General features: G+C 38.1%; 1 protein-coding gene across 1 annotated transcript; it reads right to left on the reverse strand.

The window, feature by feature from the left end:
* Window positions 1-222: 222 nt before the first annotated feature.
* LOC141831010 (uncharacterized) lies at window positions 223-8479 on the reverse strand (the record flags this gene model as incomplete). Its single annotated transcript, XM_074718461.1, is given in 9 exon segments — window positions 223-315; window positions 586-694; window positions 775-983; window positions 3879-3954; window positions 4024-4143; window positions 4339-4588; window positions 4980-5071; window positions 8157-8195; window positions 8285-8479. Coding segments are annotated over 9 exon segments (1138 nt in total), but the record flags the coding sequence as incomplete, so codon positions are not given.
* Between the last annotated feature and the right edge of the window lie 7086 nt (window positions 8480-15565).

Raw genomic sequence — 15565 nt, forward strand, 5'->3', positions numbered from 1 at the left:
ATAACTTATTTTGATAGAAATAATTTTATCAAAAACGTGCAGTTAAAACACTTAAAATTTAAACTAGGTCAGCTAGTAAGAAAAAGGCAAAATTTAAGGAAAGCAATCTTCCCAGGCATAATGCTTTCTTGCCAATTTATCTAACTTGCTCAGCAGATAAGCTTACAAAATATACAATGAATTACAAACAAATTGCCAGTGACTAAAACTATCAGAGCATACCTGGCCTTGGATAAAATTGGGATATGTGAACTTGTGCAAACTGGTAATCTTTTATAAGATTGACAGTTTGTTCAAAATCTTCATCTGTTTCACCTAAAATGTGCAAGAAATGTTCAGCAGCAATCGGGAGACATCTCAGGACATGATGAATAATTACTTGAAAAATATTAAAAAGTATCTATATCATGATAGTAAGGATTATTCAGAAAGTATCTATATCATGATAGTAAGGCCTTACTGATTATTCATAGGTTCTAAGAAAATCACACAAAGAAATAAGACAAGTAAGAGAAACTATATATCAAGAACCATAAAAAAATCCACATTAATTTATAAAATTAATAAAATAAACTAAAAAAGTACCAGGAAAACCACATATTATATCAGTAGCAATATGCATCCCAGGAACAAGCTCTTTGAGAGTGTCAACCACTGTTCTGAACTCACTTACAGTGTACTCACGATTCATTGCCTAACATTGTCAACAGACCCATAAGTTGCAGATACTAAGTCATATCTAGATAGACACAAGAAATCTTTTATCCAACTTACTGTTAAGACAGAATCGCTCCCAGATTGAACAGGAACATGTAAGAACGAATACACACATGGGTGACTCAGTACTTCAGCAATTTCTTTCAAATGTTCCAGTATATATGGTGGATTGGTCATGCCTATGCGAAGCATGGTACTCCTATCTGGAGGAAGCTCAGCAATAATAGCATTCAAAAGAATTGGAAGGTTTTTTCCAATATCCCGACCTGCAATTCAGCATCTCACTTAGACCTAATATTTATTATCAGATACATAACGTGAAGAATTAAATTATACAATCTCAGAAATCAAAATACCAGAAACAAAATGGTTCTAACCATTGCATCTAAGTCAACTAAGACTAATAATTGCCTTCTCCTTTGCTCAGATAATTGAATGTTCACTAACTCAATCAGATGGTTTGTTTACTTGAGTGGAGCAATAGGATCATAAGAGGGAAGAGGGAGAGGGGAGGAAAAAGGAAAAAAACAATACAGGGGATCATATTTTCCCCGTGTCAAGAACATGATCTTTTCCCTCTCCCTCTTCTTTCCTCCTATTCATCTAAACGAGTAATTTTGCTCATGGTGCAGTATCAATTGTAGGTATAAAAAGAGAAAGGCTAACCACTCTTTGTATAAGCTAACATAGAAGATACTTGGCAATTTCCAACATTAATTCATACGAGCAATCACTTTTAGTTCATTATTTACAATAATTTTTTATTAGATATCAAATTTTATTATATTTAATTTTTTTGTCTTAATATATTTTGAAATTTAGACAACCAACTTAAGCAAGAAGTGAACCAACTTATTGGCTTTGGGGGATCTATGGCCTAATTAAGTTTTGGGTGAGTCCATCACGTAGGCATGGAGATTACAATCATGTGGATCCCAACTAAACTCGATTTGGATCTACGTGTAAATTAAGATTGAACCAAGTTTACACTTGAGCTAACCCAATTTAATTGTGGTAATTGCGATAGTGGGAAAGTTAATTTTCTATGAAGTATATAAAACCCTTTTCCCCTCCACTCCCCAATGTGGTCGTTCACAAGCCATGTATTGCCTCAAAACATTCACCTACTTCCTTCCCAGTTATGGCTCTAACACACCCACATTGCCCTTGCGTGTAGTAGCTTGTTGTTGCCCTCGCATGAAGCCACTATTGCACTTGCATGAAGCCGCCTGCCATTGCTTCCGTGTGCCTGAGATGCAATCACCTCTTGAACACACACATGGAGCACCACCTAACCTTTGCACATGCCCAAGTAACACCATCCAACCATCAGGCATGTTGTAGCATTGTTGCCCGACCTTCTAGTATTGTCTCGTTCCCTTTCTCTTCCCGGCAGCAACAACCCCTCCCGCATGCCGCCATCGGTAATAGCTAACTTGGTGACACTATTAGCCATGCTTCCTCCTCCCCTTTCTTTGTTCCCAACTTTAAGGCTTTAGTATGAGCTTTTCGCATTAAAACACTTGTTTGCTCAAGGAGAGTAGCTAGGCAACACTGTCTTTGTCTAACTTATATTTTTAGGATTTACATAATGATATTAGTGAACTTGACTTTGATAAATTGGATTTAAGGGGTAGTACAACCATTTACTTTAAAAATTGAGATGTATTGAGGATGATGGAAGAAGATTGGATCCACTAATCCAAGGAACACATGGAATTTGAGGTTTAATATTCCTATTTTATATTAGCCATATTTGGATTTTTTTTATTAAGTTATACTTATGTGATTACGTAGAGACTTGTTAATGCGGAGCAACTAACCTCGAGGACTTTTGGCTCTTCTCTTTTGATGTGGGTAAACTTATATGATCCCTTGTGCATGAATTAAATGTGTTAAAAGATTATATATGGTGCTAACATTGTTTTAAGAAAGGGAACTAAAATGATGCTAAACCAATTGAAAATTAAATAAAATCATGGGTTAAATTCTTGGGTGAAATGAATGCTTATTTTTCTATTGTTTATCAATCATGTGAGACATCTTGTGGGGTCACATCTAAGGGGAGAAATTTTCAAGTTATAACATGATGCTCCAGTCACTCGTCTTTTAAATTGTTTTCCCTTCCATGATCAATATTAATTTTCTTCCATTTTTACATGTTTGTTTACATATAGTATATTAAACCTTCAAACCATCTTCTAACACAGTTAAATTAGCATAACATTTATTAAATGGTGGAATAGGTTAGCCCCTCAAATTAATCATTACTTAAAAGTAATTTAGCGACATGCTATTTTAAACCCAAAAGTTAATAACTATTGTGCAAAAGCTTAAAGTGAAAGGATGGCTATAACAAGTGGCTATTGTAAATGGTGAAAATAAATGCTAAAAAGTGAATACTCCAAGCGTAGGTATATAATCAAGGCTCCTAACTACCTACGAGCTTTGTGGCATCGTTGCATTGCATATGGTCAATATTGCATTATTCACTATATTGTTGTCTACCACCTATGAGGGCTTTGACCCATGTGTCAGATGATTTTAGTGATCCATATTCATGATAAAATAAATGTGATAAAGATTGAAAGTTAATTATGTGCTTAAAAGAAACCTAAAAAGTTAGGACGTGTACCTCGTGTTGGTTCTTGAGTTCTAAAATAAGATAATGTTCAAGCACATCTATCCTCTTCCTCTTACCCACTTTGTGATATGTTCTTACTCTATATTTTCCTTGTCCTTCAAATTTTATAGGCAAGCATATGTATTCCAGGTCTTGACTAGTTCCAACTAGCATATATAGAGTTGCTCAAAGATACTCGAACATGTTCAAAACAATTTTTTGTTTAATTTGTGTTTGCTTGTTTTACCTTTTGTTCAGTGTTTTATTTTCTATGCACCAATTTTACTGATAGATGTTCTTTTATATAGTATGCATTCCTTTTTAAGAAGATGTTCCTGTTTATAAGATGAAAATATATTTAGATCTTTGATAGAAAATTTATTTAGCTATCATTTCCTTGAGTTCATACACATTTCCGGACACATATATAGTAGACGTTTGATTCAATTGTCACCTAAAGAGGTACTCCTTAAGCATGGTAAGACAACGCCGAGCCATGGCAGTTTTAACTAAAATAGTTCACCAAAAAATCACTAACCATATGCACCAGTGTCTTCACTGCTCAACCAGATCTCCTTGACTCCTTCAGAAATAACATTTTTTACACGTTCTACCTGCATCAACATATGTCTTATATCTGAAAAGAATAATTCTATAGATACACCTTAGTTCAGCTAACTTACAAGGCTTTCAACTGTATAGCTCCCTAGATGGCCACGAGCATGCTTTGTCTTGCAATAAGTACAGGCACCTAAACAACCAACATTTATCGGAAGAATTTCAATTAACCTGTTTTTCCTTACCTGCAGAAACACAGAAGAGTTAGACAAGTATTCTTGCAAGTAAAGATCTGAACAACAGATCATCAACTCTACATCAAAAACACACTTCTGGAATCATAAAAATACTAGAATCAGTGAAAAATAGCTAAACAAGTTTGTTTTCTGAAACTAACTCTAATATGATTATATAAACAATGCACAACCTCCAAGAAATACCTTAGGGAGATCTAGTGATGGCAATGTTTTCCTGTTTAAAAGCCGTACTTCATGGCCTTTCAAAGTCTCCTCTACTACTTCAACAACACGATCTATCTGTTGCACTCCAATTATGCTAATGCCTTCAAGGTCCTTCAAATCACGACTACCCTGAGGAACACATCCCGCCACTACTAAAGGCTTTTTTGCAGTTTTACACTTCCCTATAAGGGTTGTCATTGCAGACTGACTAGGAGACTTAACAGTGCATCTGCAGCAATTAGTCAATTAAGGGGTTAAGAAAATATTACCGGTAATAGAAAATGTGCCCTAAAAGTAATCATGTAGAGGACAAACAGGATGAGACAAGCTTCAAGGATAATGTTTAGCTAACACTTTAACATGCATGAAGTGTCAAACTTAGTTATATGCCCCTGCAAGTGACATACAAAGTAATTTCTCCTGTTTCTTTTTCCAAATTACAATTCAGTACCATGAATGTGGCGGGGCATAAGATGTAAACGACCATGTAACAGAATAGCATAGGCATTGATTGAAGGTGGCATTAAGATTTAACAAAATGTTTAGAAGAAAACAAGTTGACATGAAGTCAAAGGGAGAAACAAAAAATAACAATTGAAGATTATGAACAAGAAAGGTACGTATTTATCAGCCATAAGTCCGCCTGCTCAGGATCCTCCGTCACAGCATAGCCAAATGCTGACAGTTGACCCGCCATATATTCACTATCACTCTATTTAGCAAACATAGGAGAAAGAATGAGCACTTCAAAGATAACACCAAAAGAATCACTTCTTTGTAACTTAATAAGTACTTGCAAACATACATCCCAAAAAAAGTACAATGGCACTGTCTAAAAAAAACATTATACTAGCCAACTTACATTAACTTCAAAAGTTCGCAGATGCATATTTATGGTTCTCACATGGCCTTTAGGGTGCTCTGTGCAGTACTTTGCATCACAATTTAAAAAATCAATTGGCATGGATGAATCATGTTCTGGCAATTGAACAACATGTGCAGGAGTAGATGCATGATCTCAACACAAGATTTCCTCCACCTCATGTGCATATGATTTCTACTTCCCTCATTCAAAATGCAAGGTTCTTCTAGATCCTGTGAAGTGAGGTGAGTCGACGACTTCCTCCACCTCATATGCACTTGGGTTCTACTTTCCATGATTCAGAATGTGAGGCTTCCTCCTATTTTGGTGATATGAGCCAAGGGGAAGTCAGGCAAGGCTTCTCCCATAACAAGATGCAAGGCAAACTGACTAGTGTTTTCTTCAAATCCTTAGGACTATTATAGTTGTGAGCCTCCTTATATGAGGTGAGCTGACTAGGGTTTCCTCCAGCTCCTCTAGGTAAGTGATCATCTCCTTATAGTTTCTTCTTGATACTCCAACTTGGCATGACACTTTAGCCTTGGTATGCATCGTGGTTTTAAATGCCATTCATATCATGCAAAATGGGCATTGAACGATATGAGCCACTTGAGGTGAGCAACGATACTGAAACTGGAATAAAAATAAAACCAGTTTCAATAAGCATAATCATGGTGGAGAACAACCCTTGAGCAGCAATCTCAGTAAGGGAGTTTCAAGGAAGCTCGACAAGGAAGAAGGGTGATCAAGCAAACAATTCCAACGAACAACAAAGTGGAAGGTGTGCCTCTCTTCTTAATATTCTTCCTTTTCCTCCCTTCCCTTCTGGTTGGTCATTGATGACACTGATAATGCCTAGTAAACATAAAATACACCAGTTGGCACCAAAATAACCTCATCCTTTCCTTTAAAACCCAGAACCAGAATGGAAATTTGAATAGTGAATTGCCAAGAACTGTCAAGTTGGTATACATTACTATTCCATTTGACTATGATATAAACAAAAGGAGGCAGCCCTTTCTTTTTCCATATAAAAAAATTTTTCCAATACATACTCTATTGTTTATAGACTGCATTTGAGCAGGAAGTACTTATGGAAGACTTGAATTGTATTCATGGAAGACTCTTGAAGTTGAGAAATATTGTAGGGAAAGGTAATAGTTTTTTTTAACTGAGCCAGCCACACTATTTAAGAGGGGGTGCCATGAGAGAGGAGAAAGATAAAGTGAGGGCATGGATCAAAACACATATGATTAAAGAAGATCAGGGGGTATCTTTTGGCAACCACTATATGAGATCAATCAAGCATTCATATCAAATTCTGCAAGGATGTCTCATAAAACTTGGCATGAGGTAAAGTAGCTAGTGAAGATAGAGTTACCCACCAAACACAATAATGTTTAGATGGGTGGCATGTGTCCGCTAGAAAGATCAAAAGGTTTTAACATGAATTGATCAAAAGGTTACCCTTCTGGCAAAAGATTAGATGAGGACACATAGCCAACCTCAAAAATCAATGGCTAAGGTTCGTTAGCATGACATGTTGGATCCCACCATAATATCTAAGTCACATTGAACCTTGTATTGGATAAATCATTAATGGCGCTTGGTATTAGATGACAGCACTTTTTGTTTCAGGTTATCTGGACAGCTTAGTCTAGGTGTAAAGAATAATCAGGATATATGATACCAAAGGTCAACTCGCTTTCTCTTTCTATTAGTTCATTATACAAGGAACACAAAAAATGAAATAATTTTGAAGAAAATAAATTAGAGATTAAATTGAGATTGGCTCATCCACGATAAAGGGAAAATTGAAAATTATTCGTAATTGACACATCTACAACAATTGGAGATTTGATTTTTGTCATCTAGCATTTTCTATTTTGGTAATGAATATGAAATAATTATAATCCCTATCAAGATTAGCATATTTTCTGTATTTAGAATATTTAATTGCTAAGTTTGTTGTCGAGTCAAGTCCATACAGGAAGTTTGGAGTCATGTACTTTAATTATCTTTGAATTAATATGATTTTCAATTCAACTTTTGAATTATTATCTTCTTCGCTTCATCTACTTCATTTCATATTCTTGGGTGGTTTGATGGTTTGATTTAGGTGTTGCATCACAAACTTCTTCAAAAAGGATTAAAAGTAGATTCACAAATAGATTCCTCATTTTTCTTTGAGGACAAAAAAATTTTTATAATTTGCTTCATTTGTGAATCTGGTTGTTTGCTAATGTTCCCATATACTATCTTAACGTGTAAATCATGAATGGTACTTGGTATTAGATGACAGAACTTTTTGTTTGAGGTTATGTGGGTAGCTTAGTCAAGGTGTGAAGCATAATCAGGATATATGATACCCGGGGTCAACTCTCTTTTTATTAGGTCCTTGCCTGTGGTCAAGACATGCCAGAAGGGTACTCAAGCATTGTTGGCTCGATCTGCCGCTAGCAAAGGCAGGAAGCTAGTCTAGGCATTTATCCATCATTGAAATATACAGAAAAGAAAGCATTATTCAAAAGATAAAGCTACAGTAATTTATCATTGATGAAGAGCACACTGATGGTGAAGAAGATGCAGATCTTTTCATAACAGCCCTAATGGAAGCCCCTTATACAGTAACATAAACATGTTAGCTAAGGTTTTACCTAATGCCTGGTAACATAATTAACTTGATCGCAATGATTGGAAATTTTTTACCCAATAAATTTTAGCTAAAGTTAGTGAGAAAATAAAAAAATTATCTAAGAAATGAATATTGACTGAATGTTTAAACAGTGTACAAGGGGTTCTTCCCACTTCAATTTTAATTCGTTTATATGGCAGGTTGCAGACAATGAAATTTGTGATGTGAACTACATCTGTCTCGTCTCCATGCATCAACACCACCAGAGAAAAGCCTAACAGATGCAGCTGACAGACTTACTTGATTGTGCGAACAGCCGAACGTCTTCAAGTATACCGTCTATACCAAATTAAACAAAACACATTAACATCATGGAGAAAATACTGAACCCAGAAATAAACGAAAGGAAAGGGGTTCGACAGTAGGACCTGTGTGCCTGGGATGTGAGGGTTTGGGGAGACGGAGTCACACAGGAGGCGAGATTTAGGCTTTCTCTTGGATTTGATACCGATGGCGGCGACGGGAAGACGGAGGCCGGGCGGAGCGCCGGCGCCGACGAGGTCCTCTATGTCCTCCATCGCAGCGCCCACGCGAAGCGGCGGCCGAGCGAACCGGCAGAACGGAACCAGGGTCAGGGATTTAGAGTTCACGTGCAACTCCCGTGGCTCGAAACAAATAGTTTGTTTATTTTCTACAATGCACCCTACTAGTTAATTATTTGTATTCTACTCTCTCACATAAATATACTTTAGTAAAAATTAAAAAATTGTTTCTTATTTTCATTATTGAAAAGAGCATTTTATTTTAAAATTATTAAAAAGCGTATCTCATTTTATTTTTTATTTAAAATATATTTATTTTAATATTATTATAGGGACAATATAATATAATTAATAAAATAAAAAATATATAAAATTTTATGATCAAAAAGTATCATGAAATAATTATAATAATTTTATTATCAACCATAAAAAATATATCTTTCTCTACCTAGATAATAAATTTATCATTCATCTAATCATCACTTATTCGATTACGTAATATATCTTTCACAATATTTATGATAGAAAATACTATATCTACCATCGCAACTAGTAGAATTAGTATCAATGTTAAAAAGCATATAAATCAACAGATATATCATATGACATAATTAAATTTTAAAAGATCATCAAGACCTTTCAATCTTTAAAATATTTTGTGATGCTAAATAGAATAGTGATTATTCTCGAAGATTGGAGGAGAATAGAGCAAGGAGAATTGTGGAGCGTCACCTCTATAGATTTTTGTCAAAAAAAAATTTTATTTAATCATCTCCTAACTGACCATAAATGGCTAAACATGTATATAAATAGATCGTAAATCAAACCTTAATTTGAAAAAGTCAAAAATATCAAAAAAAAATTAAAAATAGAAAATTACTATAAATAGTAAAAAATAAGTTCGTAGCCACAATGAAGCACTAAATGATGTCGGATTGGATCGAAAGTGGATCAGTATGAATTTTATCCCATATCGAATAAAGATCTCTGAAATAGTTTCGATTAGCAATTGACTATGCCTCGTTTTGATATCCGAGTCAAAAGTTATGATCCGTTGAAGTTCAACTCCTCATATATAAGTTTCAATTTGATCATCAAATAAGAGTAGATCAAATATTGAGAAATTTTATAGACAAAAATCAATTAGCTACATCAATTTTTTTTATCAAAAGTCAAAAATAAATTTGCAAGTGTTTGCGATAGCTAGAGACATTAATTTGCTAGGTAAATTAAATAGAGTTGAAACAACATATAGAAGATAGAGTGGGAATATTGAGCTCCTAGGGCATGGTTGACTTGGTTATTGTAGGACAAATTTGTTATAGTGGGTCAACCATGTATGGGGCTGCAATTAAGGTGTCGGATTATACCTTTTTGCTGCAGAGTGGGAATATAGAGAAAGTCAACACCACCATGTGAATAGATTGAAGGGGAAAGGTCTTATTAGTCTTCTTGCGAACTTTGTGTTTGTTTGGTTCATATCCTTTGCTTGCAATGAAGATGGCTTGTATTTATGGTAAAGGTCGAATCTCGACGAAGCCAAAATAATATCCTCTCTCGTAGTAGCCAACTACAGTTTTTCGATTTACCTCCTTACGGATGGTCGTGGGATCAACCATGTGGGACTGCTGAGATGGCGAATTCCATCTTTTTGTTGCAGAGTGAAAATATCGAGAGAGTCAACACCACCGTGTGAATAGATTGAAGGGAAAGATCTTATTAGTCTTCTTGGGGACTTTGTGTTTGTTTGGTTCATATCCTTTGCTTGCAATAGTTCAATGTGGCAAGGAAGATGGCTTATATTTATGGTAGGTCTTCTAATCGTTTACTTTAGATCATCAATCTTTGTTGGACCAAGCCTACATCCACCATGTTTGAATCACTTTCTTGTTGAAAACTAAATGAATTCCTATTAGAGGAGGTGCTTGTTACTCTAAGTAGAATGTAAAATAGATGAATTGCTCAAACTTCTTGAAGGTGAACAACAACAATTATCAGCTAAATCCTCTTTGAACTTGAAAACCAGTCCAGTTGGTCACAATTGTAGACACAAATACAAAAGCAAGAACATCAACAAATCGATAGCTAACTATAACATTATTTTTGCAAAACAATGTCTTAGAATAATATAACCAACCACATCATACAGAATTTTAAGTTTCTAGATTGGAGTAAGACAAATCTGAAACATGATCATCTTATGTATTAGATTCAATCTAAAAGCTTCTAGATCTCCAAAGGAAGTCTTTGTCTTCTCTTTATTTGTCAAGGAGGGTTAGTATGCATCAATTATTTCTAAAGGATCAACTTCTAATCTGTTTGGCATTGTGAAAATCTCCTTTTGTGTAAACTCCTCCGACGGTCAAGTCAGCGTTGCGCTAAAAGACGAAGCTTGCGGAAATGCAAGAGAGAAAGAAAAATAGGGAGAGAGGAGAGATTGTTGGTGGAGAAAAATTGTCTCTACATGTAATAAGAAAAATTATTGTACCTTCACTTTCATCGATTTTTATATAGTTGATGGAAGGAAATTTCCACGTAGATTGCTACACTAGCTCTAAGTCAGCCATGTAGGCGACCACATGAGTGACACGTTGGGTGCAAGCTAGTCGCATGAAGGGTGGTAGGGCACCAAGGGCGACAACTATTGGACCATACCTCTAACATGCTTGAGGTCGTTGACTAGGTGTATCTTCTATGCAAGTTGTCAGAGGTTGTCAGGTCGTCGCCCAGGTGCGTGAGTTGTCGAAGGTTGAGGCATACTAGTCTTCTCTCGCTGATAGTTGATTGGGCTTCTCGAGTCTAAATAGAACGTCATTGGGCGAAAGATGAATACTCGAGAATGCACTGAGTAACCTTCCCGAGTCCTAATGGGGCGTTGCTGGGGATGAATGTTGAGTGCTTGGGAGCACAAATCAACTGGTCCAGGAGTGAAGCTGAGTGCTTGAAAAGTGACTCGAGTCCGAGTGGGATGTAGCGGGACAAAGGCCGAGTGCTTGGGAGCAGAGATTGACAAGTCAGGAGTGAAGCTGAGTGCTCAAAAAATAACTTGAGCTTGAGTGGAGTGTCGTGGGACCAAGGCCAAGTGCTCGGGAGCAGAGACCAACATATCAAGAGTAAAGCCGAGTACTTAGAAAGTAACCTCAGTCTGGGTAGGATTCCATTGGATGAAGGTTGAGCACTTCAGAAGAGGATTCTTGTTGGTTTGGAAGCAAAGTTGAGTGATCGATTAGCGGAGTGCTTGGGAGCGAAGACCTTGAGTGGCCTTCCCGAATCTAAGTGGGTCGTCAACTAGTCGTAGAAGAGGGTGATGACCCGACCAAGTTTACCGAGACCCCATCAAATGTCCCTCCTTTTAGTCGAACTAAGGAACAGAGTCGAATGAAGTCCGATATAAGTGTGGTGTCGAAGATGATCAGCTTAGCAAGGATTCCTTTAGACGGGAAGCCCCGAATGTCATCACATGTCCCTCCTTTAAGTCGGATTGAGGAGCGGAGTTGAATGAAGTCCGACTAAATATGGGGTGGACTGTGGCCATCAGGTACTTGCCAAAAGTGGTGATCAGAGAAGGACCAATCAACATAGTCATATTATAAGGCCAAAATCTAATGGAGAGACTAGGACCAACTCTTAGGGAGCATGGGCCCTTGTGCAGACATAGAAGAGGGCAATGACCAAATCAGCTTGGCTAAGAGTTCCATTCAAAGGAAGTCCTATATGCAAACATGTTGGGTGCATTGAGAGGGCGATGCATACCTCAACCGAGAAAAGTTGATTCTGCCTTGACTCGGGAATGTCATTGGATAAATAAGTTCATCATATTATTGGAGTATTGATTCTGCCTTGATTAGGGATAGTAGCTTGATCCCGTAGTCAGGGGTTAAATAAGAATGTCAAGACTTTAAGAAAGTCGATCATATCCCGATCGAGGTGAGAAAGTCCAATCTTGTGGTTGTGAGGATAATAATAAGAATATTAGATAATATGAAAATCAATCTTGCCCCGATCAAGGAGGAAAATTTGATCCCTCGATCATAAGGATAAGAAAACCAATAAGGCTAAAAATGTGATTAGTTCCGATCGGGGAGAGGAGCCCTATCCCTCGATCATGGAGACAATTATACTAAGAAGGCCCAAAATATAATCAACCTCGATCAAGGAGAGGAGCTCGATCCTTCGATCGTGGGGACTTTAGAATATGGAGAAGGCAAGAAATCCGATCAGGCCCGACTGAGAATAATAATAAAATTAATAAGAAGAGCAGAAGATTAATCCTGCTTGGGATAATAATGAGAATACCAAGAAGACCGAAAGATCAATTCCGCCTAAGGATAATAATGAGAATATCAAAAAGACCAGAAAATCAATTTCGCATGGGGATAAGAATACCAAGAGGATCAGAAAATCAGTCTATCTGTCAATCCTGTGGAGAGGAACTCGATCCCGTAGGTTATGAGGATGGGAGTTATTATAGTATAGTATAATCCTAAGGGACTGTTATAGCCTAGTATAGTACATGGGATTGTTATAAGATAGTATAACCCGGGAGTTGTTATAGTATAATATAGCCCCAAGGGGTTGTATAATGTAGCGCACACCGATTCAACACTAGCTAGGGAGAGGATCTCAATCTTGTAGACCGTGAAGATGGGGGTTGTTATGGTAAAGATGAAATATGTTGAGTAACTGGGCGATGAGGTGTGTAGCCTAGACTGAGGTTGTGTGATCACTGAGCAACTAAGTTGAAGCTGTGAGGTTATTAAAAAGCACAAAACTAAGTAGCAAAGTTCGACCGCAAGGTCGTGTCACCATTGAGTAATAGCACTAAGGTCATGTGGCCAAAGATGAAGCACTAAAAGGTGAAGTCATGCGACTTAGCTAATGAATTGAGGTGAGGCTATGTGGCTAAGGCAGAAGCATTGAGAGATGGAGTCAGGCAACAGAGGTTGAGGTCATGCGACTACTGTGGAGCACAGTACTAGGCATCAAAGTTAGGTTGTAAAGTCATGTTGCTATTGAGTAATGGAACTGAGGCCATGTGGCCAAGGCTAAGACTGTGTGGCCTAAGGAACAGAGCTGAGATCGTGAGGCTATAAAGTAATAGAACACCGTGGGGCTCATGCTGCCTATGTGAAATAACAAAAATAAAGTTGTACAACCATGATAGAGGTCATGTAGATAAGCTGAGATAATGAAATAAGGTCATGCAGGCGGGTCTGAGATACTGTGAGTTGAGGCTGTGTAGCCAAGCTTGTGGATTGACATAAGGTTATTTGGATGCTGCATAACTAAATGTTGAGCAACAGTAAAGCCTATTATAGTATAATATAACATGAGGGGGTTGTTATAAGAACACCGATCCCCACCCTAGTTAGGGAGAGGAGTTCAATTTCATAAATCATGAGGATAGGGACAGAAGGTTAAGGTTGTGGGGTCGCTGAGAAATAGAGTCAAGATAGAGAAATGAAGGCTGAGGTTGAGTGACTATTAAGCAACAAAACATACTTAGGGCCGCGCGACCTAGCTCAAGAATTGATGTTAGGTTGTGATAGGGCAAAGCACTTAGAGTCGCGACTAAGCTTTAGAGGTTGAGGTCGTGTGACCAATGAATAGTAGAATAGAATTGAGATTGTGCGATCGAGAGACAAAATATAATGGATGTAAAACAATCGAAAGACAAAATCATGTTACTATAATAAAAAATAAGAACGAAACCTTACAATTGGTGCTAAGGTTGTGCGGCTAAGAGCGAGGTCAAGTCGCCATATGTAGTGGCTAGGTTTTCGAATGTAGAGGTTGGGCTGACGAGTCGAAAGGTCCAATTGCCAAGTGCAGTGGTTGAGTGGCCGAGTACCTACATCAGATTGACAAGCGCAAGGGTCGGGTGGTTGAGTACTTGCGTAGAGGTCTGATTCCGATTACCTACATGGTGGTTGGTGGCCGAGTACCTAAGTAGTTGGGTGGCCGAGTACCTACATGGTTGGATGGGCGAGTACCTTTGGGGTGAAAGGGACAAAGCTGCCCACTTTGCATAGCTAAGAATAGGATATAGAGTAAGAAATTCTCCACTAGCTTTCTTGGGGGAGCATGGAGCATATCATGTTCTTACGAGCTCTTCGACGATTGAGTCCATCGAGAAGTTGATGGTTAAGTCCGTTGAATGAGCATCGCTGCTTTGTATAATGAGGCTTCAACTCGCTTGAGATCTCTCTCCCTCTGGCATGAAGTGTGAGGGGAGGAGACTAGGGGCTGCATGACTTGTAGGCAACAAAAGAGATGAGGGCAATACTACCTTGTCATTCACTTATCACAGTAGCTTTTTGTATCTCTTTCTATAGAAGATGTCAATTTGATGGTGTCCTTTTTCGCTCACGCAGGTTCTTCCTCTCCCTTCGCCTTTCGGGGAGGAAACTTGATCGTCCTCTAGTGTGATATACTCCCGGAGGCTTATGAGTTAAAGTGCGTCAGTGGAGGGCTGACATTGCCGGCACGACCTTTCTGAGAGTCAAGTTAGCACTGGGATAAAAGGTGAAGCTCACGGAAATGCGAGAGAGAAAGAAAAAAAAGATAGGAAGAGAGAAGAGATTATTGTTAGTGGAGAAGAGTTGTCTCTGTGTGCAATAAGAAAATCATTATACCTTCACTTACTTCCATCTGTTCTTATATACCCAACAGAAGGGAATCTCCACGTAGGCCACCATGCAAGCTTTAGACCAGCCATGTAGGTGATCACATGAGTGAGATGCTGCCTGTAGGCTGGCCGCATGAATGGTGGTAGGACACCAAGGGCAATAACTGTTGGATCGTACCTTTGACACTATCGAGCCGTTGGTCAGGTGTATCTTCTATGTAAGTTGCCAGAGGTTGTCGGGTCATTGACCAGGTGCGCGAGTTGTTGGAGGTTGAGGCCGAATAGCCGGCTACCATCGATAGGTGACTGGGCTTCCTGAAGTATGAATGGGACATCACTGGACGAAGGTTGAGTGTTCGGGATCACATATTGATTAGTTGGGAGTGAAGCTGAGTGCTCGAGATATGACCCGAGTTCAAGTGAGGATGTCGCGGGATGAAGGTTGAGAGCTTGGGAGCAAAGACTGGCAAATCAAGAGTGAAAGCTAAGTGCTCGGGAAATGATGCGAGTCTAAGTGGGATGCCACAGGACGAAGACTA

The sequence above is a fragment of the Curcuma longa genome, chromosome 6, assembly GCF_044706935.1.
Source record: "Curcuma longa cultivar G26 ecotype Majalengka, Jawa Barat chromosome 6, ITB_CL_G26_1.1, whole genome shotgun sequence".
Lineage (NCBI taxonomy): Eukaryota > Viridiplantae > Streptophyta > Magnoliopsida > Zingiberales > Zingiberaceae > Curcuma > Curcuma longa.